This window comes from Musa acuminata, chromosome BXJ2-10 (genome assembly GCF_036884655.1).
Source record: "Musa acuminata AAA Group cultivar baxijiao chromosome BXJ2-10, Cavendish_Baxijiao_AAA, whole genome shotgun sequence".
NCBI lineage: Eukaryota > Viridiplantae > Streptophyta > Magnoliopsida > Zingiberales > Musaceae > Musa > Musa acuminata.
In genome coordinates this window covers 26715168-26742141 of record NC_088347.1, presented here as the reverse complement: position 1 = coordinate 26742141, position 26974 = coordinate 26715168, and the positions used below count along the sequence as shown (strand labels likewise).

The window sequence follows — 26974 nt, the reverse complement described above, 5'->3', positions numbered from 1 at the left end:
GCGACACGTAGCCCACGGGGGTCCTTGGGTCCGACAACTCCACCAACTCATTCGCGCTTTAGCCAGCTTTTTGGTTCGCGGCGCTCCAACTCCGCTTACTTTATATACATGTAAAGGGCAAACCTACCCTGCTATACGTACTCCGACTTCGTACCCTTTGTTTCATGAACTGCACGTCGGAGGACGGACTCATTGGTGGTGTAGGTGCAGAAAATAGCAGGTGACGCTAACGTTGGAATCTAATAAGAACGCACTTGCAGACGATGAGGACGCGGAGACAGCGAGCCGACGAGCTGGAGATGATGCTTTTACCCCGCGGCTGTTAATGATCGATGAACATGACCTACCCATGTGGCAACTGGAGACACCGTATTGGGCTCCACCGGAACACACGAATGAACCTATCAGCAACTGCCTCGTGTAAAAGTAATATTGTGATCTTGTCCTCTATGAATTATATTTATGAGACGTGATAAGAATATATCTTGTAAATATACAAAGTATGATGATGTTGATTTATGTCAATTCTTAATTCACTGCTTCTCTCGTGTCAGATAAAATCTTTGAAATTGAAGTATTCTTGTCCTCTATGAATTATATTTATTTTATTATTATAGTTTCAAAATTTATAATATCCAATAATATATTTGAAAAGCGATGCATTCGATGGGTAAGAAAGGAAAAGAGGAAGCAGAACGTTGACCAAAACGCTCAAAAGAAAGCACTCAGAAGCTTAGTTATTCGGAGTAGGATGTGCTCGGTTTAAACTAATTAGATCAACATGTTACAAATGTAATCGACGGAAATAGCAACTCAGATTTCCCCCCCCCCACGAATTACACCGTGGTTAATTAATTCCGCATCACTGAGGCCGAGGGAGGGGCCCGCGGACGAGGTAGACCCTGGCGCGGATCACCGATCCGTCACCAAGCTTAAAGCCCGGCCCGACCGGAAACCCAACAACCAAGCCGGGCGGCACGCGCCCTCCTGCGAACCGGACGACGCTCTCCATGTAGCGAGGATGGAAGTCCGCCCCCCTGCTCGCCTCGAAGTGGGACGGCGCCGGGTCCAGCGCGAAGGCCAGCAGGTGGAGCAGCCACACCGCCTTGGCCAGCCGGAGGAACTCACTGTAGAACCCCGTCCGCGGATGCGCCCCCTCCAGCACTTGCCGCCGCTGCTCCGACCCGGCGCCGAACAGCGACTCCTCCAACTTCGCGTGCACGACAGCCAGGTACTTGCTGGCCGCGAATCGCCCGAAGGGGCACCTGGGGAGAATGCCCAGCAGCTGCTCCGGCTCCATCCCCCGCATGTCCCGGAACTGGGTGAAGCAGTCGCGCCGGAACTCCGCCGGGTTGATCAGCGAGCTCAGCGACCCCTCTAGGTAGAATGTCTCGTTCTCAAACCCTTGGAACAACTTGCGGTTCACGTACGACTCCAGGGCGTACTTGGCGTCGCGGGGCTCCAGGTCGGGGATGGCCAGAGGACGGTCTTCGGCGTCGTCGCCGCCGCCTGCATCGATGATGGTCCTGACGGCGGCGACGATGTCCCAGCGGGCGGAGCGCATGAGGGAGAGGAGGTGGCCGGTGAAGGACTTGGACGCAAACTTCACTCTCTCCATGTACGCCTCGAACAGCTCCGGCGTGGCCGTGCCCGGCGCACCTATTCGACCGACCGAAATGCCATTTCAAGAAATCTTGGTTGCTGGAAGAAACAGAGGAAGGTAGACTACTTCTACTTACCGGGGACAGCGACGCATCCGAACCTCTTGCTGGAATAGAGCCGCCCTCTCCTTCCCGAGCTGCCGAGCGTGGCGCTCCGCAGTTTCTCCTTGATGCTCTCCGCCTCCACTTCCTTCGCCCTCAGCTGTCTCTTGAGATCGTCGATCGTCGCCTCGTACGGCGCCACCGCATCCCTCAGCGGCACCGCCGTCGGCCCAGCGGCGGAGGGGCTGACGCACCCCCGCCGGAACCGATCCCTCAGCCTCCCCAGCTTCCGGAGCTCAGCCACCACCGCCGCGTCGGCCACCCGCAACTTCTCCGGGTCCCACGGGTTGTGCGCCTCCTGAAGACCCACGTACGCCCGCTTCACCGCGGAGACCGCATCGAACACCTCGTACATGAACCCCTCCATCTCCCTGATCTTGACCTTGTGGGAAAATCCAGGGACAGTGGATGCCCTTTGACCGTCCTCTTCCCAGATCCTAAGACCCTCCTCCTCCTCCTCCTCTTCTTCGTTGGGTTGTGCCTTTTCTTCCTCAGCCAGATCAATTTCGCCCTCATCGCAATCGCCGTCTTCGAGCGCGTGGCCTCCGGGAAGACGATGTGTGAGACAGGAGGAGGCGACTCGTTGAAGCAGATCGGAGATGGTTGTCACTTTGTTCGCCATGTCTTCTTCCTGCAGCAATAATAGCGACAATCACAGAGCTAAGTGTCCACGACAAGCCCCAATGACTTGACTACTGCCACTACATATCGACCCAATAGAAAAGAACGCTGCGTTTGGAATCACAGGTAAAGAGATGACAGCAGATGCATCATCAAGGGGGAGTAAAGCCCTCTCTACCTGGACGAAAAGGGTGCGATGGATGGATTAAAGCTGCCTGTCCTCGTGCATCTAAAAAAGATGCGTTCAAGTGGTATGGAAGCAGCGGCGATGATTTCTCATCAGAGCTCACGAGATCTTGTCTGAAGTACCAGTGTACCACTCATTGTCGTCCCGTCCGGTCCATCATCCGATCTGACGGCTTAGATCCATTACCCGCAATAACTGGTTACCGTTTGCTGTAACGTTGCAACCTGTGGCTCTTTAGTCACTATGAACCTTGACTCGGTAGCATAAGAAACAGGGAACGGGTACTGTAACAGTATTAATGAGACAGTGGGCAGAGCGTCACATGTTCTGACCGTCCATCGTAGAAGGAATCTGACGGTGGTGCGTTCTTCACGTTGTGGCCAAGATAGGAGCAATGGGGCTGTTCATGGCCGATTTCTCTCGTGATTCGTGCATCCTCCTTCTCGGAAACTGCCGAGGTGGCCATTAACATTAATTGGCTCGATGCCCCATGGTGCAGTTGTCCTATTAAGATCTACTACTTAATTGGTCTGGGAGCGCGATCCACCATGGCTCAATCCGATGGTAAATTTTCCGGGTCGAGTCACAATTGTGCGCCAACTCTAACACATAACATTATATTTTATGATGTATGTCGTTTCTATGTGTATACATGTAAGCCAATAGCACAGACCATACATGACATAGAAGCATATATCACGCATGACACCGACATAATCATGGATGACGTAGATCCAACCTTTGGTCGGAGTTGGCTATACTCGATGGAGCAAATGTGTTCGTATCAAACCCATCGTATTCCAGAAGTCTCCATCGACAACGATCGACCCCGGACAAGGGCGAGAGAGAGAGAGAGAGAGAGAGAGAGAGAGAACGATGTCGAGGCCGGATCGCAGCGACGCTCATCTGACGCCGGAAGAGGCGGCGAGGGTGGAGGCGGCTACGAGGGAGTACTTCGAGGGGATCGCCCCCAAGCGCCACACCAAACCCTCCCGGAGCGAGTACTCCTCTGTCTACTCGGACGCCCTCCAGTCGGCCGATCCTGACTCCGTCCCGGAGCTCGACAAGCTCCGGCATCTCGAGGCCCGTCGCCAGGTTTCTTGTCACTCCGATTTCATTAATTGCCCTCTCTTTTGATTCGGATGCTGTTTTTTTTAATCTGTTACCTCGATTCTGTATACTCTGTTCAACGATCGCTGTTGGTCCTTGGGATTCTTGGCAGAAGCTAGCTTGCGATGGCCATGAAGTGGCAGAAGAATACGTCGAGACGGAGTATTACAAGGATCTCCGCTGCATCGACAAGCAGCATCACACGGTACCATCTTTAGATGTCCTCTAATCTGCAATTACTACACAGCTCTATTTGGTCATATGATTTGATGGAAATCTTATGAACGTCTTGTGAGTTAAATGATCTTCTTTTTTTTTCTTTTGACCAAAAGGGCAAACATTATATTGTGTTTACTCCTGTTGATGTAGATCTTTAGATATCTTCTTGAATCCTTGACTACTGCATAAATTCAATTGGCCATATGATTTGATGGAAATCTTTGGAAAAATCTTGTGAGCTATGGATCTACTCTTTTTCTTTGACCAGGAGGGCAAACATTATGTTGTACTTCAGTAAATATTCTACCATAATCCAAATTGTACTGCATGTGTTTTTGTTTGTTCCTTTTTATAGTGTTGTACTGCAAATTGCCAAAATAGGCATTTTGATCTCATTGATGCTCTTAAACTACCAATTTATATGCATCAAACGTGCAATATGTCGTGGACCATCTTGATCACCTTTTGAATTGTTCTCTTATATTTACGTATTCAATTAAATTCAACACAGATGTTTTGGTTATCGTAACTTAGTAGTCGTATCATCTTGGTTGAGGTGGCTGCCGCTGTCAGAGACATGTAGTCGCAGGATGTTTCCGTCAACCTTAATTTCATTATTAACATGGATAATTTCCCCTTACCCTTCTCTTTCACAGAGTTGTAAGGTGACCGCCATCCGTGTCCCTGCAGAAAATATTGTTTCTATTTTCTAATATGGATAGACCATCTTCCTCTAATGTTGTAATTGCCTTATGTAACTCATTTAAAATCCTAGTTTTATCTTTAAACTAAACAACCACAATTGCATTGTCCATTTATCTGTGTACTTAAGCATTGTTTTTCTCCTAATATCTTGTTTGTTATCTAAATACCTCGAAAGTTACCCCTTTCGTGTTTTGTTTCTATGAATTGGCTCTCTAGACAGGAACTGGTTTCATCAAGGTGGAAAAGTCCGGCAGAAGTAGCTTTGTCCTAGGACCAGTATCTGATGCATCTAGCTACCAGGCATCTTGCAAGGGGAATCCAGCTACAAACGAATGGATTCCATCTGCTGATATAGTATGACAAGCGAAGACTGTCTTCTCTAATAAATTGATGGCTACATCCTTATCTTCTATATAACGCATGATCTGATCATTTCATTCCAGGTTATCCCAAATTCAAACAAGCCTAAGAGGAGTGAGAATTAGCAGTTGGCATGCTATTGCATACATAAGCACTTGCGTACAAGTGGTGTGCTATTGTTGGTTTGTTAAGGTGATTCTACTGGTGTCATGTGAACTTATCAGCATATGTATCGCATTCTCTTCCTGTAGCATGTTTAATTGGAGCATCAAATGAACTATTGTATTGTCAAAGGAAACAAGGAACATTTAAGGGGGTAAACAAGAAAAGTCAACAATTATACTTGTCCAAGGTCAAGTATACTTGAATGGATTAGATGCAGTGATTTTGGTAGAGATTTGAATTTCGACTGGACTCAGCTTTACCATTCGAGTCTTGGTATGTTCTTTCCCTTGACATCCAAGTCCAGATCTACTTATTTCATTCGCTGAGTTAACGATTTCCACTTATGCCTAACTATGAGGCTTTTGTGCTTCAGATGGTTTGTTCTTAGCATTAGTCTCACGAGACTATAGAGCTTCTCTGATTGAAATGCCAAGCATAACTGCGTGTATATCAAATGAAGGATGTGGTCGACGAAATCTTTTTCTTGTGGGCTGCTGATACAATTGTTTGTTGAGCCTCCCATTTGGCAGTTCTTTACCCCCATTTCAAATAATGCCAAATATTTACTGAATGCATGGTTGGAGTCTTTCGAGGTATAAGTTGTGGTCAAGATTCACGGGTGATTAATAGGAGTGTCTTGTATTTTTTTCTCTTCTTTTTACTCTATAAACATCTCTCGGACCTTCTGTGTCATTTGGATGCTATCCTCCTATCTCGCGCTTGTATTGATTTGAGCATCAACACAAGTTTTACAATAATGCTCAAGCCATGATTCCACATCAGGATTCGAGGTTAGCAATAGAACAAGCCAATAGAATTAGACCACATTGGTTTTTGACTTCTGTATTTGTAGTATCTTCTTTATCGTTGATACTTTACTTTTTACCTCATGTTTATATTCATTTCAGCATCCCAAGTTTCATTAAGACTAGAAGGTTGCTATTTAAAATCTATTTTTATTATATATTTTTAAAAATAATGATTTAGCATTCACAAAAATTCTAATTTTTATTTTTATCTTCCTCTTTTATTTATTTTTCCATTCTCTATAGCTTTTTCGAATCATTCATGAAAACATCGTATGAACAGTATTTTTACTATTGTTCATAGATACTCTAATAGTTTTAAAGGGTTTGGAATATGACATCTTCAAGGTAAATACAATTGATCCCGGAGTTGATGTTTTCTTTGTTATTACAGAATATATAAACTTATAAATGTAACAAATATTATGGGTTAAATATGTACATCATTAATATTTACTAACATCCGAAAGAGAGAAAATAGTTAATATTATACTTCGGATATGTTAAGATCTATAATATTTAAAATATCGATCCGAGCATTTGAATATTTTACAATTACTCATAAGATAATATATTAATATCATATATTAAGTATTTTATAAATATCTAAGAGATAATACTCGGATACTTTATAGAGGCTGATATCTTCTGGGTCAATAAAATAACGTTTTTTTAGTTATCTATGTGACCTTAAAATATTAAATCATGTAAACAAACATGAAAAACTATTTCTCACCTCATTCTTTTCGATCTTTATATCATACCAATTTATCATATATATATATATATATATATATATATATATATATATATATATATATAATTTTAGATCACGTTGGACGATTAAGAGAAGGAGAAAGAAGAAAAAGAGTAAAAATAGAAAATAGAAAAGAAAATATTATACGACGGAGTGAAAAAGATTTGATTGATATTGAATTATAAAATAAGGGTATATATGTTTATTTTATAATTTTTTTAAAAAATATTTAAATTTTTTAAGATGAAAATTATAAATAATAAAAATGAGACTCTAAATAGCAAACTCATTCGGTGTATAGTGTCTCCCCAGTAAAAGCCTTACCAAAAAATCATTCCTAAGTCATGATTGTGTATAGAAATCCAAGTTAGAGGGTCAAACCATCATTTTGGTCGAGAGATTCGCCACACACTAAACTTCTTCATCGGATGGTAACCGAGGACTCTTCAAAGTTCACATGTGGGTGAGTAAGAGTTAGCAATACAATTTTGGATCGAAAATATAATAAAATACAAAAAAATTAGACAGATCGAGTCGAATTCAACAAATCAAATTTACAATCATTTTTAACGCTAGAAATAATATTCAAATCTAATTATCCAAAATATTTCAAATATATATATAAATACAACAACTACGATAATATACTACTCCATTCGAATAAATAATATAATATCATTTTGATAGGGAATGAAAATAAAAAAAAATTATTTAAGAAGGTAAAAACATGTTGAGGAGATTCATAGATGTAATAGTTAAAAAAATAAATTGATTATTGTTGTAGGTTTTGTTAATGGTAGGAGGAGACATAGATGAATTCTTACACTTCAATAAAAATTATAAATAAAAAAAGGTAAATATTTTTTTAATTTAATTAAATATATATCTTTTTATAAATCTCAAAGATGATAAAAGGTTCATTTAGTTGATCTCAAATAGTTAATACGAGTTAAGATTGTGTTGTTGTTATTCTAATAATTTTTATTAGTATTTCAATATGCATATATATATATATATATTTCATCCCAAAAAAAAAGAAATGAAGCAAAGAAATATGAAGATTTAATATAAAAATGATAAATAACAAATATTATAAATGACATCGTTAAATGTAATTTTACATGCATATGGTTAGAGTTAGAGTTGTGGGTTAGTCTTGCCTTATTACTCTATCGGGTTCGTGGATTTGGAAAGCTCGAACGAAGACAAGCGATTAAGAAGCGGCCGTTCGTCGGGCGGCTGGTGGCCATCGTTTCTCCCTCCTTGCCGTCGTTGAGAGGAAGATGCGTCCGAGTTGAGGCGCGCGCGATCTCCCTCATCGCCGCTTCCCCAAACCCTAAGCCTCCTCCGAAACCATGGCCTCCGGCCAGGAGTCCTCCGGAACCACGCTCATGGATCTCATCACCTCCGATCCGGCGACGGCGGCCTCTGCTGCCCCCAGCCCCGCCCCTGCGGCTGCCGCCTCCACGCTCGGAAAGCCGGTGACCACGGATCGGAAGTCCAAGAGGGCCACCCTGACGCAGATCCAGAACGATACCATCGCCGCTGCCAAGGCCCTCAATCCCGTCAGGGCCATCCCACAGCGGCAGAAGAAGAAGGTCCAATTCATTCCCTCCAGATCTTTCTCTTCTTCCATTTTCTTGATATTTTCTTTTTGGTCTGGAGAATCCTTTTCTTTGGTCTCAAGAACTGCGTACGACCTTCTTGATATCTTTTCCCCGTCTCTGACTTTGCCTAATACCTCCCTGACTTATCGAATCTGAGCAGCCGGTCTCATATGCTCAGCTGGTGAGGAGTATTCATGAACTCGCCGCCACATCCGATCAGGTCTCTGTTAATTGCGTCATTATTTATCTCTGTTTGTTGCTTAAGTTGCTTGAAGGGGGAACGGATCTCTGATTGTCCATGCTGTTCTGTATAGAAAAGCTCCCAGAAGCAGCTGGTGCAGCATGTGTTCCCAAAACTTGCCGTGTACAACTCGGTTGATCCTTCAGTTGCTCCATCACTTCTCATGGTATTCCAATTTCTCAAATGTTTTTGTGTTTTGTCAAGTATCTTTGTTGACGATCATGTTGCTTCTTAGACACACTTGTGAATGCTAGACAACATAACATACCTTTGATTGTGGATCTCAAAGAAATTACAGAATTCAAAAAGGGAGGTAAGATTCTGTAATAAATATAATAAATGTATTGCACCCATGCTGGACTCATGTCTATGTTTCTGCATGTGCTTGGAGCTGCCAAAGAGTTGGAGTGTCTTCAGTGAGATGCCTTTTCATTTTTTTTTTCCTGAGAGGGAGTGAGGGTCCGAGGGGGGAAGGGGAGATGCAGAAAGAAAGAGGCCCTCGGGTTGAGTAATTAGGTTGGTTGATCAATTTTATATAAGGTAATAAAAAACTGAAACGTGTGATAACTCAGTTCAAAATAAGCAACAGAAATTCTCCATGATTTTGTGGAACTCCTTATACCATAAGTCTCTACATAAGCTACTTTCTTAAGTATCTACAGTACATCATGCAGTGCATCTTTTTCATTAATCATACACGTAGTTTCTTTGTTGCCAATAGGGACTAATTCAAAACACTTTATTTCTAGTTACTATAGTAAATTGTCTTGCGTTTTACAAATTATACATCTTTATTTAAGTTTAAGGCAAACTGTTAGTTGGTCAAGTGTATCTATTGATTAAATTAACTTCGTTGCATGTGAGGCACATTGACTCTCTCAAGCCACTTGCAATCTGGCATCTTTATGACACAATTTATTTGCAAATTTTAACACAATGATAAGGTAACAGTTGAATTGGTTGTTTCTGTAACTTCAACTACAAAAAAGAAATAGAAACTACAAATGCTTGAGATAGGGGCCATAAAGTATAGGTGCTCCAGAGAGCGTGTTCATTATAGGACTTGGATTGCTCTGGTCGTGAATAATCATGGTGTTGTGATTAGATCCAAGAATTTTGACAAAAAACAACACAGCTGGCTTGGTGGTGGTATGTGAATACTTCAATTTGCATGTGTCTGGGCCCATGTCAGTATGGATCTGGTCATGACTAATCAAAATGACAACCTAGGGTGGTGGTGGGGGACCTCCAATTTCAAAGTACTCATGAAGAGATCTTTTTAGTTTTTACAGGGTCAAGAAATTTATAAATAGCTGTTTTATAAGGTCGTTGATGACTATAAAAATGGTGCAAAGGTAATGCAGGGAAGAGGCAACACTGAAGAGAAGGGTACCACATTTAATAGGAGAAAATACAAATTATAAATTCTGTAAGCCTCGACTTTTACATTGGTTTTTATCCCATCTATTTGTAGTTGAGTTCTATTGGCTTGTTTCAGGTTCTGTGGTCTAGATTTTGTTACAATTATTCTTTCTAGTGACATGATTTTCTAACCACATGTTAAAAATTTTAATTTAACAGCACACATCACATACGTTATTCATTGCAAGCTCATGTATGCCAGAATGAAACAAACTCATCATGTTTTACCTTTTGACAGCTTCACCAGCAATGTGAAGACAGGAATGTTCTACGATATGTTTACTACTACTTGGCCAGAATTTTGTCTGACAGTGGTTCACAAGGTTTAAGTCCAGGTGGTGGAATTCCTACACCGAACTGGGATGCACTTGCTGATATTGATGCTGTTGGAGGGGTCACACGAGCAGATGTGATACCTCGAATAGTAAATCAACTTACTGCTGATGCCACAAATGCTGATCCTGAATGTAACCCCTTTCTTAAATTTATCTATGTTTTAGGCTATGTTATTGTTCCATATTAAAATTTGGAGTTAAAACATTCCCTAATTTCCTTTGTTCATTTTATTTTGATTTTTCATCAGTATATCTTGTTTTATGAAATATGCAGTTAATAATAAATTCATTTTGAGCAGCAATAGCAGCAAGTAAGTTAAATCTCTTTTGCTCCCAAATAATGCAATGCGAAGCTAGTGCTATCTTAACATGAAACCCAGTTAATCCAAGAAACTCTATTAGAGTTAAAAAGGCTGCATGATTCTCATACAAAAAATAGAAAAATACTTGACCATGCTTTTGAATTTTTTTTTATTCCATCAACTTAAGTAGTCATGCAGAAATTTAAAGTAACAATTTGGCATGATTACCACTGTTATGAGTTTGCGGGCTTCAAAAGTTAACAACTTACAGATGTGTAAGATTTTCTTAGTGAATAAAGCAGTGAATTCTCAGTTTTCCCTTTCTGGTTCCTCAGACATACCATTTGCTACTTAGAAAACACCTGGCTTGTTGACATAAAGATATCTTTCTCATGAGTACGGGATGGAAATATTGTAAATGTTATCTTCTGAAAGCTAATTATGAATTAGTCTTGTTGTTGTTTTAGTTTAAATTGATCTCCTACCATGTATGCATTTATGATCTAATCATCTTTACCTGTCAAATTGACTGGTGGAGAAAATGTGCCATGTTTATTTCGTCTATTCTATTGTACCAGCAAGCCAAAATCTGCTTTTGCCTCAAGATTATAACTAGTGCATTAAGTTAAATTTTTTTTATTCATTTGAATAACTTGATTATTGGTGTTTTGAAGTCCATTCACGAAGGCTTGCAGCTCTAAAGGCCCTTACTTCTACATCGGCAAGCAGTTCTGAGATTTTGGAGAAGTTGTATGAAATTGTGTTTGGCATACTAGAAAAGGTTTCCCCTGTTTCCTTTATGAATGCCTGTATAGTGTATATGATGGCTACAGTTGTCATATCTCCTTAATATTGTTGAAAAAGCTTCATTACAATGCCTCTTGAGTACTATTTAAGCTTCAAACTTCAATTTTTTATTCTGATGTTGGTGTGTCCCTCTCTGAAGTCCCAGTTCCTTAAAAGAATTTATGTGCACCTGCTGCTAATGGTCCTCTTTCAAGTGTTCCTTGAATCTTGAACTTCTCACCTGACTTTAATAATTCTGTCCTATTATGGCAAATTCTATTTGTAGTTAACATCGTACTATATGGACTCACATGCTTTTAATCTTTCAGGTTGGAGATGCAAAACAAAAGCGTCGTAAAGGTTTATTTGGAAAGCAAGGTGGTGATAAGGAGGTAGTTTCTCATAGGCATAATGTAGCAATGAGCTTTGTTACCTTTTATGTGCTAAAAATTTGGAACTAAACATTTACTTGCTTTTTTGTTGACCACACAAACTATATTGGCTTGCTTCATCAGCTCTTTCTTATAGAAAACATTGTTATATGCTCTGATGGACACACACCAGAATTCTGCGGTGTCCTTGTTCATTACCAATTCTTGTTGAACACTTCCTGGCACATCAGATTTATCTAAACATGTTTAACATTTGTACCATCTATAAAGACTTATGTTAACTTATGATGTGTGTGCATGTTCTTATGCGTATATGTGTACGTAGGGACAAATGTACATTACGTGTGCATACCTGTCAACCTGTGCATTGTGTAAGATGCATACCTTGCATCCTGTCAACCTCACCTGAGATGCAAGATTAAGTGCCCAAAATTAATTTCTGAAACTCTCATCACAAGTTCTACATAAAAGCTTTACTGGCTAATAAATAGTCAATTTGAATTATGTTCTTTTTCTTTTTGCAAAAAAGAGAACTTTTTATTTCAAAAAAGTGCTATGACCATACAAAGATCCAAGATCATCAAAGGCCCCCAAAGCAAAAACAGATCAGTTGGTACCATGTTGGTCCAAATATAATTCTGCATTGTGTTGCTAGCATAGTTACCTGATTGGCTTCCTGTGTACAAGTAACATTTGTTTAATAAAAAAATATTGTTGAAGATATTTCCTAGTTGTGATGGAGCATTCTTGTTCTTAATCATTTTCACGAATTCGATGGCTCAACTTCATTCTTCAAAATTCTGTGTCACTTTTATTGGCTTGAAACAGTTATATGAGTTTTCAGATTCCAGTTCTAAGACAACATAGATATCCTAGCATGAGCCATTACCAAAATAAGACCTAAACCAGATCTCTATACAGACACTATTCTACCTTCAGACTTTGGACAGAAGAAGACTTATTAATATTCAATTTAGCCTAATCAAGGTCATTAACTTCCAGCTAGTTCTCAGGTGGCTAGCTAGTCCTTTCCACAGACAAAATTAACTATAAAAGAACCTCTATTATTAGAAGGAAAGCATAATATTTTCGATAGGGTTGGCTGGTGTCCCATTTTCCAAAGATTTTGTCATATCTACATGTATGTATTATTGTGTCTGTTTCCTGTAGTTCATCTCATGTCTTGTATCCATGCTTCATAGGATATAACAAATGTCATATGTTCATGTGGTCTATACTACTTTGTTTCTTTGTTGCTACCAGTTGCACATATGAGATACTTAGTCAGTAAGTTAACCAAAGTTCATGTTTAATGGCATATTCAATTAACTTCCATGAAAGAGAGAGTTATTCAGTCACTATTGCAATTTTTGTTTACAGTTGATGGGGTTTTCAAGAAATTAACCATTGATGATAACCTTTTAGAAAGAAGGTCCATGTACTTATGTTGCATATAGAATTGTGAATACTCATTTGATTCTGTTCATACATTATGAAGATCTGCCATCAGAATTGCAGTGCAATGAAACCTAACATAAAGTTGATGTAATCATGAGATTGCTGTGGTTGATGTCTTGTTTTCATATCTGTAGTCAAATACTCGTAGCAATCTGCAATATGCTGCTCTTAGTGCTTTAAGAAGACTTCCTCTGGATCCTGGAAATCCAGCATTCCTCCATCGAGCCATACAAGGGTCAGTTGATCAGACTTTTTTTTGATGCATCTCACTGTCTCTTCCATGTCTATTCTGTGAAATAGAATGATACTGTTACTAGATAAATTTTGGTTATTGAAGACACATAATAGACATAAGTTAACTGAATGAAGAACAGATCTTAGATTTTTAATTAGAAATGATATTCTGCAAGTTTCATTGATTTTTTTTTCTATGAAGCAGTAAAAATAATGTTCATAAAATGACAAAATACATGCATGCTATACCTCCTTTGTAATGTATTTGCATGTGTTTCATGATTTTATGTTGGTTTAGTCGTATTGCTCCAAGCACCGTTTTATGTTCATTCTATATGTGTATACTATATCTTCTTGTTGTAATCAACTTTGTCACTGAAATGATGATCTCATCCTTGACTTTAAGGCACTACATGTAACATTGCATACAGCCAAAACTGAGTATGTTGTTAAAGGTTATCTACCACCAATCTTTTTAATGTGGATTAAAATAATTCATAACTGATACATAAAGACTTCTTTTCATTGTAAAACGTCCTAGCTGATTCAAAGCAATGGTGTCATCAAATCCTGAATTTCAGCCGATCATATATGCTGAGAGCACTAAAGTCAATGCTTATCATCTTCAGATATTCACTAGCAACTATGATGTTTAAACATTATATATGGAAAGCTTGGAGGTTCCTGGCTGCAAAATGTTGTTTAAACTTTAAAATACTTCATTGTGCTTTCTGGTCATTGGTCAGTTGTCTTCTTTTGTATATCTATGGAGATTGATTGTCGTAGTTGACTTAGTAGGAAGCTAAGGGAGCTTTATTGTGAAATTTGTTTGATATGCTTCCCTGAATTCGATAATATCTGTTTGATATACTCACAAAATGGTGGTGTCTGTTTCCTCCCCTTCTCCTTGCTGTTGTTTTGAGCCTACCTATCTAATCTCAGTTTTAACAGTGAGCTCATGAGCTGTACATCTATCATATTCATGGTGAAACTGTCTTTCATTGACATACCTTTTCTATGAGAAATTTATCTATATGGTTCACTTTGAAGTCCCAACAAAGCATAGGTTGTTCAGTCAACTTTCTTATAGGTGTTCACGTGGTAAGTCTCATCTACTTTTAGATGCTAGTTGTTGATCCTGGTGCTTGCTAACTTTTTTGTCGATCATTTTGAAGACTTTTAGTACTAGAACACCAATAACAGGAATATTTCTTTTACTAGTTGGCTTATCATATATATGATTCTGTTATCTTGTATTAAATTAGTGCTCCTAGAAATTTGTCATATGTATACTTATCACTCTGAGTTATTCACCAGCTGTTAACTCTTCGAGCTCTATATGAATGTAGGATTTCATTTGCTGATCCAGTGGCCGTGAGGCATGCCTTGGCGATTATTTCTGATGTAGCTACAAGAGATCCTTATTCTGTTGCAATGGCTCTTGGTCTGTTTTAAATACTTATTGCTGTTACAACCATTTCTGATTGCACACCATTAAAGTTCTCTTATTTCTGCAGTTTTGCTATAAAGCTAACTTTGTGTGAGATGTCTATAGTAGGTACAATATCTCTGTACTGATTCTTTTCTTTTTTCTTCTTATGCAGAAAAACACATCGAACATGGAGGTGCACTTCTCTTTCTTCCTTATCTTCGTTTTATAATCTGGAAGCTTGCCTTTGAAGTAGTGGAAATCATGCTTTATCAATCAACAGTAATTAATGTCTTTCGGCATTATGTGATTATTTGTTCTCCTTTTCAATATTCAGTTCCGAGCAAGTCTAGAGTGGACAATGAACTAAACTAAATTAGTTTGATACGTTCATTCTAAGACCAGAATAAATGAAGGATGTGTTTAAATTAACTAAATATATGAAAAGGAGACCTTATATGATAGGTGTCATTGTGTCAATACTGGTTTTAGGCTTTTAGCAATAGGTCGGACCAGTATGGTACATATATATTGAGTGGTACATATTGATCCATACCACTTGGTATCATTAGAAAAATAATTTTAAAAAAATATCAATTGGTACTAGCCTCTATGGTCCGATACCATTCCTTGGTTGGATTAGTACATCTAGGTTGTGCTGATTTGTATAGTTAAAATTTGATTCTCTGATTCCAAGATTTTCACATTTCTATTGATAATGGATGTATGAATTGTCATTCGAGGCCATAGTTTTGAACATCTGGATATCCTCTGATTGTCGTTTAATTGGATATGAAATTATGCACAAATGACACTGTGACATTGACCTATTTAAAGGACAAAAAAAACCTTGAAGGGCTGAACTAATATTTTACTTTCCGATATTTAAAAGATGTCCCGTGGCATATTATATTTCTTTATTGATCAGAAGATGGAGGAAAATTTTGAAACAAGGGTCTGACGATAAACTATGTTCTCTAATAAGCACATATATTAAAGAATGGATCTTTTGTGGAAATATAAAAGGGAATGTGGATTGTCTATTTTGGAAAGTTGTTATGTAAGCCATAACCATCAACATCTATTTGTCTGGCTGGATCTGTTACTGTTACAGTTCACATGGACTTTGCTCTATGTTTTTTATTTTTCTGAAATTTCTCTTCATGTTAATTTGGGGTTTAGGGTTTGTTCCTCTTCTTTTTGCTATTTCCTCTCAGCCATCTGCCTTGTTCCTCTGTTAGTGCTTCTATTCAGTTTTATTTGGATGCATGGAGGGCTCTTGGAACAAAGAACATATATATTTTTTTCTGTGGATGATAGTTGAGGAAGAGAAACAAGTAAGGAAAAACTACTAAATGTTTCAGATTAAAAAAACAATTAATATATGCCAAACTTTGATTTAAGGATTAACTAATTGGGATGGAGGTCTCGCATTTGTGCATGTCTCACATGTGGTGGATGATAGCATTACACCATTAACGATAAATATCAACTTGTTTTAGTTATAGGAATCAGTCCTAGGATATGGCCTCACACTGCTCACATAATATTGGAAAAAAAAAATCAACTATTTATCCATTCCATGTGATTCATTTTACAAATTGCAATCAAGAAAAATACATCTCTTTGATCAAGACTTGTCAACCTACTTTCTGTCGGTGAGGATGATTTATATCAAAGTTTATTTTTTGTGAGACACCCTTTTACAGAATATTTGACTGTTATGGACTTTCTTATGTATATATTCTTCAATCAAACATAAAATTCTTTACAAGAATGAAATCTTTAATCAAATTTGAAATTTTGGCATCTTCCATGCTTTGACTTAATTTTTCTTCTCCCTGATCAATTTAGAAAATTAAAATGAAAAGTTCAAGATGCTGCCATGTGACAACTTGTCACATATATATCATAGTGAGTAATGATTGCAGTATGACATGATAAAGGCATTCTTTTTGGGTACAGGGTACACCTCCATGAAGCTTACACTTTGTCTAAGGTGAGGTTCAATATTGAGCCTCAACAATAAATGCACTAGTGTGCCGCTGGCATGCCTTTGATAACGTTGCCTCTGGTGTCTCCTTGGTAGCAGGGGATTGTGGAGGGGTGTGAGCTCTCTGAGGCGCATGGAGTGTTTTCCCTGTAAAAACTGAAACTCAACCCTACCAAAGGCCTGATTGTTTAAATACTTGGCTGGTCCAATTCAAGGCCAACATTGCTAGTTTGTGCCTATTAAATTGATTTGTTCTAAATCACTTTATGGAGCCAACTCTAAATTCAAAAACCCTGATGGTTTAAATACTTAGCTGGTCAAGTTCAAGGTCAAAATGGCTTGTTCAGGCATACTAAATAGAGACCTTACTTCTCAGAGCTCAATTACCCATGGATTCAAGAAGATTCTGATGTTACAGCTATTACTCTTCAGAACCTGAGTATGTTGGAGATGAAAATCCTGTCGAGCTCGATATGCTTATGGGTTTTGCTGTGTTTTTCAGTGATAACTAGGCCTCCCATTGTATATAGAAGATTGATGTCATTGTGATCTCAACTGAATTTGGTCACTTATTTTTTATGACATGACAGCAGTTACTGATTCTTTGATCAGGTGGTTAGGTATAATTCAACATTGTTGTCACTTTGCTTTGTGGTAGTGTACTCAGGTTAATGGTATTTTCGTACAATATATTTTTTATATATTCAAATTTTCTAATAAAATACAGTTGTTGGATGAGCAGGTGCTTTGCATGACATACTTCATTTGCATGATGTTCTCGCACGGGTTTCCCTTGCTAGGTTGTGCCATTCATTATCTAGAGCCCGTGCACTGGATGGTATGCATGTTTTGTTGGCTCATTAATTTTTTATGTTTAATTTTAATATCTTTATGTTAATTTATTTCTTACTGGTACACTAGAGTTGAATGTCTTGTTTGATCATTATTGTCCAGAGCGGCCTGACATAACGTCTCAGTTCAGTTCTCTTCTTTATCAACTGCTTCTGGATCCCAGTGACAGAGTTTGCTTTGAGGCAATACTTTGTGTTTTGGGGAAGTTTGACAATACAGAGAGGTGATTGCTAATGTCCTCATGCACTCTGATGGATTTGATTCTCCAAGACAATTATAGAAGTTTATCTTTTATTGCTCTGTTGCAGAACTGAAGAGCGTGCTGCTGGATGGATTAGATTAACCAGAGAAATTCTTAAATTGCCCGAGGCACCATCTGTTACAATAAAAGACACCGATAACCCTACGGCAAAAGTAAATACTGTGAAGCCTTCTTCTAAAGCAAAGCGTCCTCAGCCCCTTATAAAACTTGTAATGAGAAGGTTTATGGATCTTTTCAGTTTTTCTTGTCTCTCTATTTTGTTGTTAGTGTAAAGCTCTAAATTAGGCAGCAATGTTGGTATTCAGACATTTTTTTGTTTCAATTACTCAGATTGGAGTCCTCTTTCCGAAGTTTCTCCCGCCCTGTGCTTCACGCTGCTGCAAGAGTTGTTCAAGAAATGGGAAAAAGCAGGGCAGCTGCATATGCATTGGGTCTGTATGACGTTGATGAGGGAATTCAGCTTCATGCATATTCTGAGAATGCTGAGTCCCTTGACTCAGAGTTTAATAGTGGCTCACAATCTGAAGGTAAGTTATAAATAATTGTTCATTCATCTACTGGAGGAGCATGGTTAGAATCATATTCACAGAGTCATACTTCTACTATTTCCTGGAATGTTGAAATTCTTTTCATTTTTTGTGACTTTAGGATGATTAACCATCATATGCTTTTGACAAGATCTTATTCTTTTGGACAACCTCATCTCATCATGTTCATGCCATCTGGGTTGTATATTTCATCACTACAATTGAAAACAAAACTAAAAGTTAACAATGGTAGGCCTAAAGCTTAAATGCAAGATTTTATCTCATTTGATGTCAAGATGAGGGTGTCTCTATGCTTGTTAACTTTTGGGTTTGAAAAGGCTGTCTTCTTGTTATGCAGAAGCATGTAGTGAACTGATGCACTGTTTTAACCATTTATAGTCCACTTTTAACTGCTATTTTTTCATTATAATTCATTCAATATACCAAAAGATCGAAGTGCTATGACACTGATTAGTTTGTCATGAGGCTAGTGCATTTGTCTGTGATAAAATGTTCCCTTGATCAGTCAACTTAAGAACTGAGGTTTTTTGTCCCTGAAAATGTTTGCATCTAATGGAGATATTGAAGCTGATTTCCATCCTAGCTACATTTGCTTTTCTAAAGTATTAGTTGGCAAAAACCTTGCGTATCTAATATGATATATGCCACCATAAACTTTCTTATTTTTTGTCATTGGAAATATTGTCATTCTTGATGATTCCTGGACCCACAGGGATGTAGAAATCATTTGCGGGAGTAGTATAGTTCTTTGTACCTTTTAGATTTTAAAGGGTTAGGTTTACCTTTCAACTTGAAGTTGGATTAATTGATTGCACAAAGAAAAAATGAATAATTGTTATAGTCAAGCTCAAGATTTTTAAAACTGGTCTAGTGCTAGTCTCGGTTACCTATTGCCCTATCAGCCAATGTGGTACTAGTATACTACATGGTGTATTAATCTATACCATCCAATATTATTGAATAAAATCACAAAAACATAAATGGTATATGTAGATATTGAGCTATGCATTTCAATACCGATACTTGGTTGGACCAGAATGTGCTGTTTGGTATGTATCAGTCTGACTGGTACTTAAAGCCTTGGTTAGGCTATAGAACACTGCAGTAAGAACATAAAAGTTGTGGCAACATGTACAGGCACAAAACAAAGATGTACTTTATCCCTGTACTACAATTACATATAGAAACGAGGTGCACACCATTGATAAGCTGACATTATCATCGATATATGAGTTATTATTATCAAGTGTCTAAGAATTTATTGATAATGAGGAGTGTTAGGTTATCTTATTTATTCAAATGGCATGTCATGTGATTTCTGTGATTTGAAGTAAAATTATGTATTAATGTACATGCTGATGCTTTAGCAAGGTAATCGAGAGTTGTCATGATTCATGTTCAGGTTTGGTATCATCTAATCTTATTACTCGAATGACTTTTACATATGGTGCCATGGGTTGCAGTAACTTCAGGATGAGTCTCTTATGGTATAATTCTTAAAATGCAATAAAGAAATTAAAATACATTTATACATGATGACCAAAGAACAGGCATCAAAAGGAATATTAAACAAACCAATGCATTTGCTATCACTATTGTTCCATCATATTGTTATTGAAAACACATTTATATATGTAACATTGTCCAATAAATGGTAACATTGCATAAACAGTTTCAAATTGTGTTTCCTTATTCCTTCACAGGGCTATCTATTAAAATATGTGGGCTTTTGGCACAAAAGTCACCAAAGGCCCACATCCAAAAGTGCCAAGCACTGGGGTGATGTGGAAGTCTGAGGGCCCATACTATTATCTCCATTCTCTATTATTCATTGTCATCTATCAAGCTTCGACTTACCATTGCAATATATAATTGCAATGATTCTTTAAAGTTTAAAGATCTATTTATCAAATTGAAGTGTTACTTTTTTCAATTTTGCTGATAGTCTTTGCTTGCAGGAACACGTAAGACAGTACCTGTGTCAAATGGCCCCGGTGGTATGGATACTATTGCAGGTTTATTGGCTTCCCTATTGGAAGTAGTGCGCACAACTGTAGCATGTGAATGCGTTTATGTTCGTGCAATGGTAATAAAGGCTTTAATATGGATGCAAAACCCACACGAATCACTTGAGGAACTGCAATCTATCATTGCATGCGAGTTGTCTGATCCAGCTTGGCCTTCAGCTCTATTGAATGATATATTGCTTACTTTGCATGCTCGGTTTAAGGTACTTCTATATTCTTTAAATTTCCTGTATTTCTTGTGCAAACATATGAGGACTTACTCTTTCTGATCTTTCCTTTGCCTAACAGCTGAAACTAAATTTCATGTTGCATAACCACAATAAATGACCCATATCATTTTTTGTGTCTTATATGCACATTTTTAGTTACACATCTAATGGTTTTTTATTATTGCACACTGCATTGGTGGGAGATTCATGCACTAGCAATATAAGTTACCCACTTACAGTTGGAGGTCTTGTCTGATATGTTATTCCCACTCTTTGTAGACATGGATATATGTCAAATTCTGCTTCTAATGGAGGATAATTTCTTGGTTGCTTTGCTCCAAATTGCATTTAGAATGCCTTTACATTTTTCTTTGACCTATGATGCTTGCGAGGATTGCTGTTTTGTGGCATGGGATTGTCCCAATACCTTTTTGGCATCACACACTTATGCAAGCTGGCACAGGCCAAAAGATGGCCTAGCTATGTACCGGGACCACCTACCAATAACTTTCTGGCACAACACGTGTTGACCGATGCCAATTGGCATGATTAACCTTGGAAACCTGTGCTGGGTACATCCTGATATAATATTTTGAACAATTATGATTTAGATTATCTTAGTAAACAAGTTCTATAATTATATACAAGTACATCATATTTATGTCACACGAACTGTCTACTAGTGCATGCCCGAATCTGTTAGTTACGACCTCTTTGAATACCATTTGCACTTTCAAATTGTAAGGTAATATATCTGTTCATGATTGATACTAGAGGCTCTTCTCAGTGCTGACAGTACAAGTTTGGAAGATATAGGACAGTGGTAAATGTTGTCCTACTATTTTTGGAGTCCAAAATTTTAGAGTACTAGCTTCATAATATGTATCCTCTCTATATTATTTCTGGAATACTGCTTTATGATATTTGGAAATTTGATTTTGTCATGATTTCCTTTCGTTCAGGTACATAAATGCCATCTTCAATATGTGGTGTTCTTATTCTAAGTGAGATGCCTGTCATTTAACTTTGATTATTTATTGATCTACCAGGCAACTCCAGATATGGCAGTGACACTACTTGAGATTGCAAGAATATTTGCCACCAAGGTCCCTGGGAAGATCGATGCTGATGTGTTGCAACTGCTTTGGAAAGTAGGTTCACATTTGTGGTATATATTAGTTTGGCAATGTGTTGATTATTGCTTGCAACTATTTGGGTAACTTCACTTTAATCAGTTAAGGCACATGGGATTCCATTAAATTACTTTACAAAAGATTTCTGGATCATTTTGTTAGAGCTGCAAACCTTCAATTTTTTTTTTTTGCTATGGAAAGTCTGTTACTTTGCTCTCTTAATAGGTAGAATTTAGCAGCCTTGGGGGAAATTTTCTGCTAGATGTAGGAAATAAACTATGTAAAGTTTATGGTCTTATTAGGAAGGATGCTAAAACAAGTTATTGAAGATTATGTAAAAAACTTATATTAAAAATTACATGGGCACTGCAGAGGATTTTCAACTTTGGTGCCTCATATCACTTGTGTGGTAGACATTTTTTTTTTGTATTATTATTCCTTTGCTTGGTTTGCTAATTTAAAAATTGTTGACACTCTTAATCCTTAAACACCATGCTGGGATATGTTTCTGAGATGGATATTAATTTGTTTAATCCTTATTTTTTGGTGAATTGCCCATCTAAAATTAAGTTATGAAAACATACTCCTTTTAATTTCTGTACCTCTCTCTCTCTTCAAATACAAGCCGGCAATTTGTTATATGTAAGCATGATATATGTCGTTTGAACTTTTTTTGAACTCAATGCCATCCTGTTTCATTGTTTCCTTGTCAGACGTGCCTTGTTGGAGCTGGTCCAGAAGGGAAGCATACAGCTTTGGAAGCAGTTACCATTGTCCTTGATCTACCACCTCCTCACCCCGGGTCCATGTTGGGACTTACATCCGTTGATAGAGTCTCTGCATCAGATCCGAAGTCTGCTTTGGCTTTGCAGAGACTGGTGCAGGCTGCAGTAAGGACAACTTTTGCTTCCCAATTATATATATATATATATATATATATATATATATATATATATATATATATATATATATATATATCTGTTTGTGTGTAGATATTTGTGTTTTCTCTTTGTGCGTTGGGGTTATATTATGAGTATGAAAAAAAATATTATTTTATCTCTAATGATCAATACAGGTGTGGTTTCTTGGTGAAAATGCAAATTATGCTGCCTCTGAATATGCTTGGGAGTCAGCAACACCTCCCGGCACTGCACTTATGATGTTAGATGCTGATAAAATGGTGGCTGCTGCAAGTTCTCGAAATCCTACCCTTGCTGGAGCTCTGACACGGCTTCAGAGGTGTGCCTTTAGTGGAAGCTGGGAGGTAATTTTTTGACAATTTTTTATATATAAGATTCCTTGTAGTTTTAAGCTTTCAGTTATTAAATTCTATCTGTTGATCCTTCTCAGGTTCGCATCATTGCTGCTCAAGCCTTGATCACTATTGCAATTAGGTCAGGAGAGCCTTACAGACTACAGATATATGAATTCTTGCATGCTTTATCTCTAGGGGGTGTGCAATCCCAGTTTTCAGAGTCACAAATTAGTAATGGGGAAGATCAAGGCGCGAGTGGTACTGGTCTTGGATCTTTAATCAGTCCTATGCTAAAGGTCCTTGATGAGATGTACAGGGCACAAGATGATCTAATTAGGTAATCTATGAAAAAGATCCATTATATTTTAAGTTATATATCTTTCTCCCTCTGTGCTTGTTAACTGTGTTGACTTCCAGAGATATGCGCAATCATGATAACAACAAGCAAGAATGGACAGACGAGGAGCTGAAGAAACTTTATGAGACTCACGAGAAACTACTTAATTTAGTTTCATTGTTCTGCTATGTTCCAAGAGCAAAGTATCTTCCTCTAGGTCCTACCAGGTAATTATCTGCTGCTTATAACCAGCTTTGGTCAACATGAACTAGTTGAAGTCCGGTTAGTGGAAAGGGGAATTGTTATTTTGCAAATTTGATTTTAATATATATTACAAGCCAACTGCATTATTCTCTTATGAATATCTTATAAATTTGATTAAGTATGGCCTTATGTAACAATTAGGGAGTTAAGAATTGTCAGGGAATGGTGAGCACAATATAAAGATTAAGGATTTAATCAGTCAGGATTGGCACCACGTGATCTGGATCGGCTGAAAATTTTATAAGCGAAAAACTGTTAAAATCCAGAAAATAAAAATTAAAAAAATATCAAAATGGTTTTTAGAAAATAGAAAGTGCATATTCTGAAAACTTCTTTTACCTTCTGTCATAAAATATCTAATTTTTTTTAAATAAAGAACTAAAATGTAAAAGATGAGAAAATCATATAAAAAATATGATGATGAATAATCATGAGTACTTCATTAAATATAGTGAAATTATTTATGAACAAATAAATATTAATCATTTTAAACGGATATGCTAATGTTGTAATTAACTACTATATATTCATTATTCAAATAAAATCTCAAATCTATCTGCATACAGCCCTACTAAGCACTCCAATGTAATGATAAAAAAATGTTCCGCATGGCAATAAAATATCAACTTTGAACTTAATTATAAATACTTATACAGTGTAATAAAAGGCGGATGTCTACCAATGATGTAGCAAATTGCATTTGGAATAACCTTTTTCCATTTTTTACCTACAAATAAAGGATGAGAGGCTCAGTTGTATTTATTGGTTTGGTTGCATAAGGTCACAAGTTTGATATATGGCTTGAGTCGCATGATATTTTTTTTGTTTGCTTAACGTTCTTTATCTATGAAAATTTGTAATTATTTTGTCTCATTTGTCTCATCTTATATTTTCTTGGACTGTGATTTAGTGCCAAACTCATTGAAATCTACCGTAACCGGCATAACATTAGCACATCAACTGGGCTGAATGATCCAGCTGTTGCTACGGGGATTTCTGACCTGGTATATGGGATTTCTGAACTGGTATATGAATCTAAGGAAGCTGAAAAGGAATCTGATGCCATTGATCCTGAATTGGCAATGGCTTGGGCAGCAGGTTTAGAAGATGGCCTATGGGGAAAGAATGCGCCTGCAATGGAAAAAGTAAGATGCCTGTCTTGTTTCGACAAGGATAATTTTTTCTTAGTCTCAATTTAACAGTCATCGAGCCAACTACTGCATTATGAATGCTAAAAGATGTTGCTACCGTCTCCAATTATGTTGCTGTGGGTATTGAGTATTTGTTGCCTGTTCTCCAATCCAGGTAAATGAATTTCTCGCCGGTGCTGGAACTGATGCTCCTGATGTTGAAGAGGAAGAGAACATAACATCTCGGCCATCAGTTACTTATGATGATTTATGGGCTAAGTCTATTCTAGAAACTTATGAAGCAGAGGTACCATAACCATTCTTTATATTTTTGTTTCGAGTTTGGATCTTTATGTAGATTCCATTTATTCCAGGAAGATGATGCAAGGTCATCGGGGACATCATCTCCTGAGTCAACTGGTTCTGTTGAAACTTCCATATCCTCCCATTTTGGTGGTATGAGCTATCCATCCTTGTTCAGTTCACGTCCATCAGGTTATGGAGTGTCACAGAATTCGGTATATATCTTAAACTTCATTTAATAAGAAAATAGGCACCTTTTCCTTTCTCTGTTATATCGGTCAAATTGCAAAGTTTCTTTTGAATCTATGTTCTTGGATTACATATGTGGCATCTCATCTTTGAAAAATTTTCATTTCTTATACACTATGTATTATTGCAGATGCATTTTGAACTTTTTTTTTCCTTAACATATACCTGCTCTTCCACTGGTTGATGTATTTATAGGACTTAATAATAGATAAGAAAATTAACTCAATAAAAGAAAATACATTTTTTTAATATTTACTTGACCATCTACTTGGATTTCATGCCTTGTGAACTATAGAAGTCGTTTTCCTTATTGGAGTTGAATTGAAAAATAATGTCAAGCAAAACTTTATTGGACCAAGCAGGAGATCAGGTCAGGAAACAACGGTAGGAGGTTCAGCAACACATCCACTGGTGGTCCGACATTGGAGGGGATAGGATCCCCGGTTAGCCTTACTGCAAAGTTACAGCACTCGTTTTTTCTTAAAACAAAATATCCTTATTTTCCATTTTGTATGTCTAGGTCAGGGAAGAGCCACCATCATACTCCTCATCTGTTCTTCAGAGGTTCGAGTCTTTCGAAAATCCTCTAGCAGGCCGTGGGGCACAGAGTTTTGGCTCACAGGATGAAGACACAGGTTCCCATAATCCACAGTTTGGGAAAGCACTGTATGACTTCACTGCTGGTGGCGACGATGAGGTATCCTGCAGCTTTTACATGAAATTACTGTTTCATTATTGTCTGAATGCTAGTTAAGTGAATAGAAGGGTTTCTTTATTCTCCTTATATTTAAAACAATGGCCTGTGCATCTTTGATTCTCTGCTTCTTCTTGATGCACCATGTTCCTGAGTGGTAATGGTTAATTATGTCGATCCTGAAAGAAGACTGAACTACTTACCTGGATATCGTGTTTACAGCTAAGCTTAACAGCGGGAGAGGAGGTTGAGATCGATTATGAGGTTGACGGTTGGTACTATGTAAGTTCACGAGGTCCTTCCCTAGAAGACTGACTTGGAACAATGATGGTCTGGTATAACATTACCTCTCGTCTTGGCACAGGTGAAGAAAAAGCGACCTGGAAGAGACGGGAGAATGGCTGGATTGGTTCCAGTTCTCTATGTCAGTTCATCTTGATGAAGTACGATACATTAATTCATGCGCCATGAGTGTTGTTGAAGAAAGTTTTCTGAGATCCGGTTTGATTTCCATTAGTAGGCTGCATCAGAATATCTACTTATGCACTGCCAGACCCGACCTGTGAGTCCTTCGACGAGCTTCACTATTTTTTTTCCTTTTATTCGAGCAACCGGTATTCAGCGATTTGTGTGTAGATCATGCTGGGAAAATTGTTGGCTTGCTTTTGTATTAGACCTGGCGTTAATTAAAGTTCATTTTATATTATTCTTTTACCACTGTAGGGTCTCTGTGCTGAGGAAATAAATATATACATGTCTTCCCCGTCAAGTTGACTGACTTCAACGATCGTTTATTCATCACATAAATATCTAAAATGA

At 37.9% G+C, this 26974-nt stretch overlaps 3 protein-coding genes across 3 annotated transcripts; 2 read left to right on the top strand and 1 right to left on the bottom strand.

Annotated features, from left to right (window-relative positions):
• Nucleotides 1-718: 718 nt before the first annotated feature.
• On the bottom strand, nt 719-2749 carry LOC135624818 (protein GRAVITROPIC IN THE LIGHT 1-like). Its single transcript, XM_065128788.1, has 3 exons — nt 2563-2749; nt 1740-2394; nt 719-1659 (listed from the first exon to the last, which is right to left on the bottom strand). The coding sequence occupies exons 2-3, from the start codon at nt 2383-2385 to the stop codon at nt 863-865; spliced, it is 1443 nt and encodes a 480-aa protein (XP_064984860.1). The 5' UTR covers nt 2386-2394; nt 2563-2749; the 3' UTR covers nt 719-862.
• Nucleotides 2750-3347: 598 nt separating this feature from the next.
• On the top strand, nt 3348-5327 carry LOC135624820 (uncharacterized). Its single transcript, XM_065128789.1, has 4 exons — nt 3348-3666; nt 3794-3886; nt 4822-4959; nt 5049-5327. The coding sequence occupies exons 1-4, from the start codon at nt 3448-3450 to the stop codon at nt 5088-5090; spliced, it is 492 nt and encodes a 163-aa protein (XP_064984861.1). The 5' UTR covers nt 3348-3447; the 3' UTR covers nt 5091-5327.
• Nucleotides 5328-7863: 2536 nt separating this feature from the next.
• On the top strand, nt 7864-26869 carry LOC135624817 (uncharacterized). Its single transcript, XM_065128787.1, has 26 exons — nt 7864-8291; nt 8461-8520; nt 8615-8707; nt 10202-10430; nt 11275-11381; nt 11716-11778; nt 13371-13471; nt 14820-14914; nt 15075-15095; nt 17635-17730; nt 17847-17967; nt 18053-18226; nt 18337-18533; nt 20513-20784; nt 21840-21941; nt 22637-22813; nt 22999-23187; nt 23274-23515; nt 23596-23742; nt 24690-24924; nt 25085-25216; nt 25284-25427; nt 25824-25904; nt 25982-26158; nt 26378-26437; nt 26520-26869. The coding sequence occupies exons 1-26, from the start codon at nt 8049-8051 to the stop codon at nt 26592-26594; spliced, it is 3633 nt and encodes a 1210-aa protein (XP_064984859.1). The 5' UTR covers nt 7864-8048; the 3' UTR covers nt 26595-26869.
• The last annotated feature ends 105 nt before the right edge of the window (nt 26870-26974 follow it).

Coding starts and splice junctions, on each gene's coding strand:
- LOC135624818 (XM_065128788.1), bottom strand. CDS start 2,385: ATGGCGAACAAAGTGACAACCATCTCCGATCTGCTTCAACGAGTCGCC. Junction 1,660..1,739: donor CGGATGCGTCGCTGTCCCCG/GTAAGTAGAAGT, acceptor TCGGTCGAATAG/GTGCGCCGGGCACGGCCACG.
- LOC135624820 (XM_065128789.1), top strand. CDS start 3,448: ATGTCGAGGCCGGATCGCAGCGACGCTCATCTGACGCCGGAAGAGGCG. Junction 3,887..4,821: donor TCGACAAGCAGCATCACACG/GTACCATCTTTA, acceptor TTGGCTCTCTAG/ACAGGAACTGGTTTCATCAA. Junction 4,960..5,048: donor GGATTCCATCTGCTGATATA/GTATGACAAGCG, acceptor ATTTCATTCCAG/GTTATCCCAAATTCAAACAA.
- LOC135624817 (XM_065128787.1), top strand. CDS start 8,049: ATGGCCTCCGGCCAGGAGTCCTCCGGAACCACGCTCATGGATCTCATC. Junction 8,521..8,614: donor TCGCCGCCACATCCGATCAG/GTCTCTGTTAAT, acceptor TGTTCTGTATAG/AAAAGCTCCCAGAAGCAGCT. Junction 17,731..17,846: donor TAGAGCCCGTGCACTGGATG/GTATGCATGTTT, acceptor ATTATTGTCCAG/AGCGGCCTGACATAACGTCT.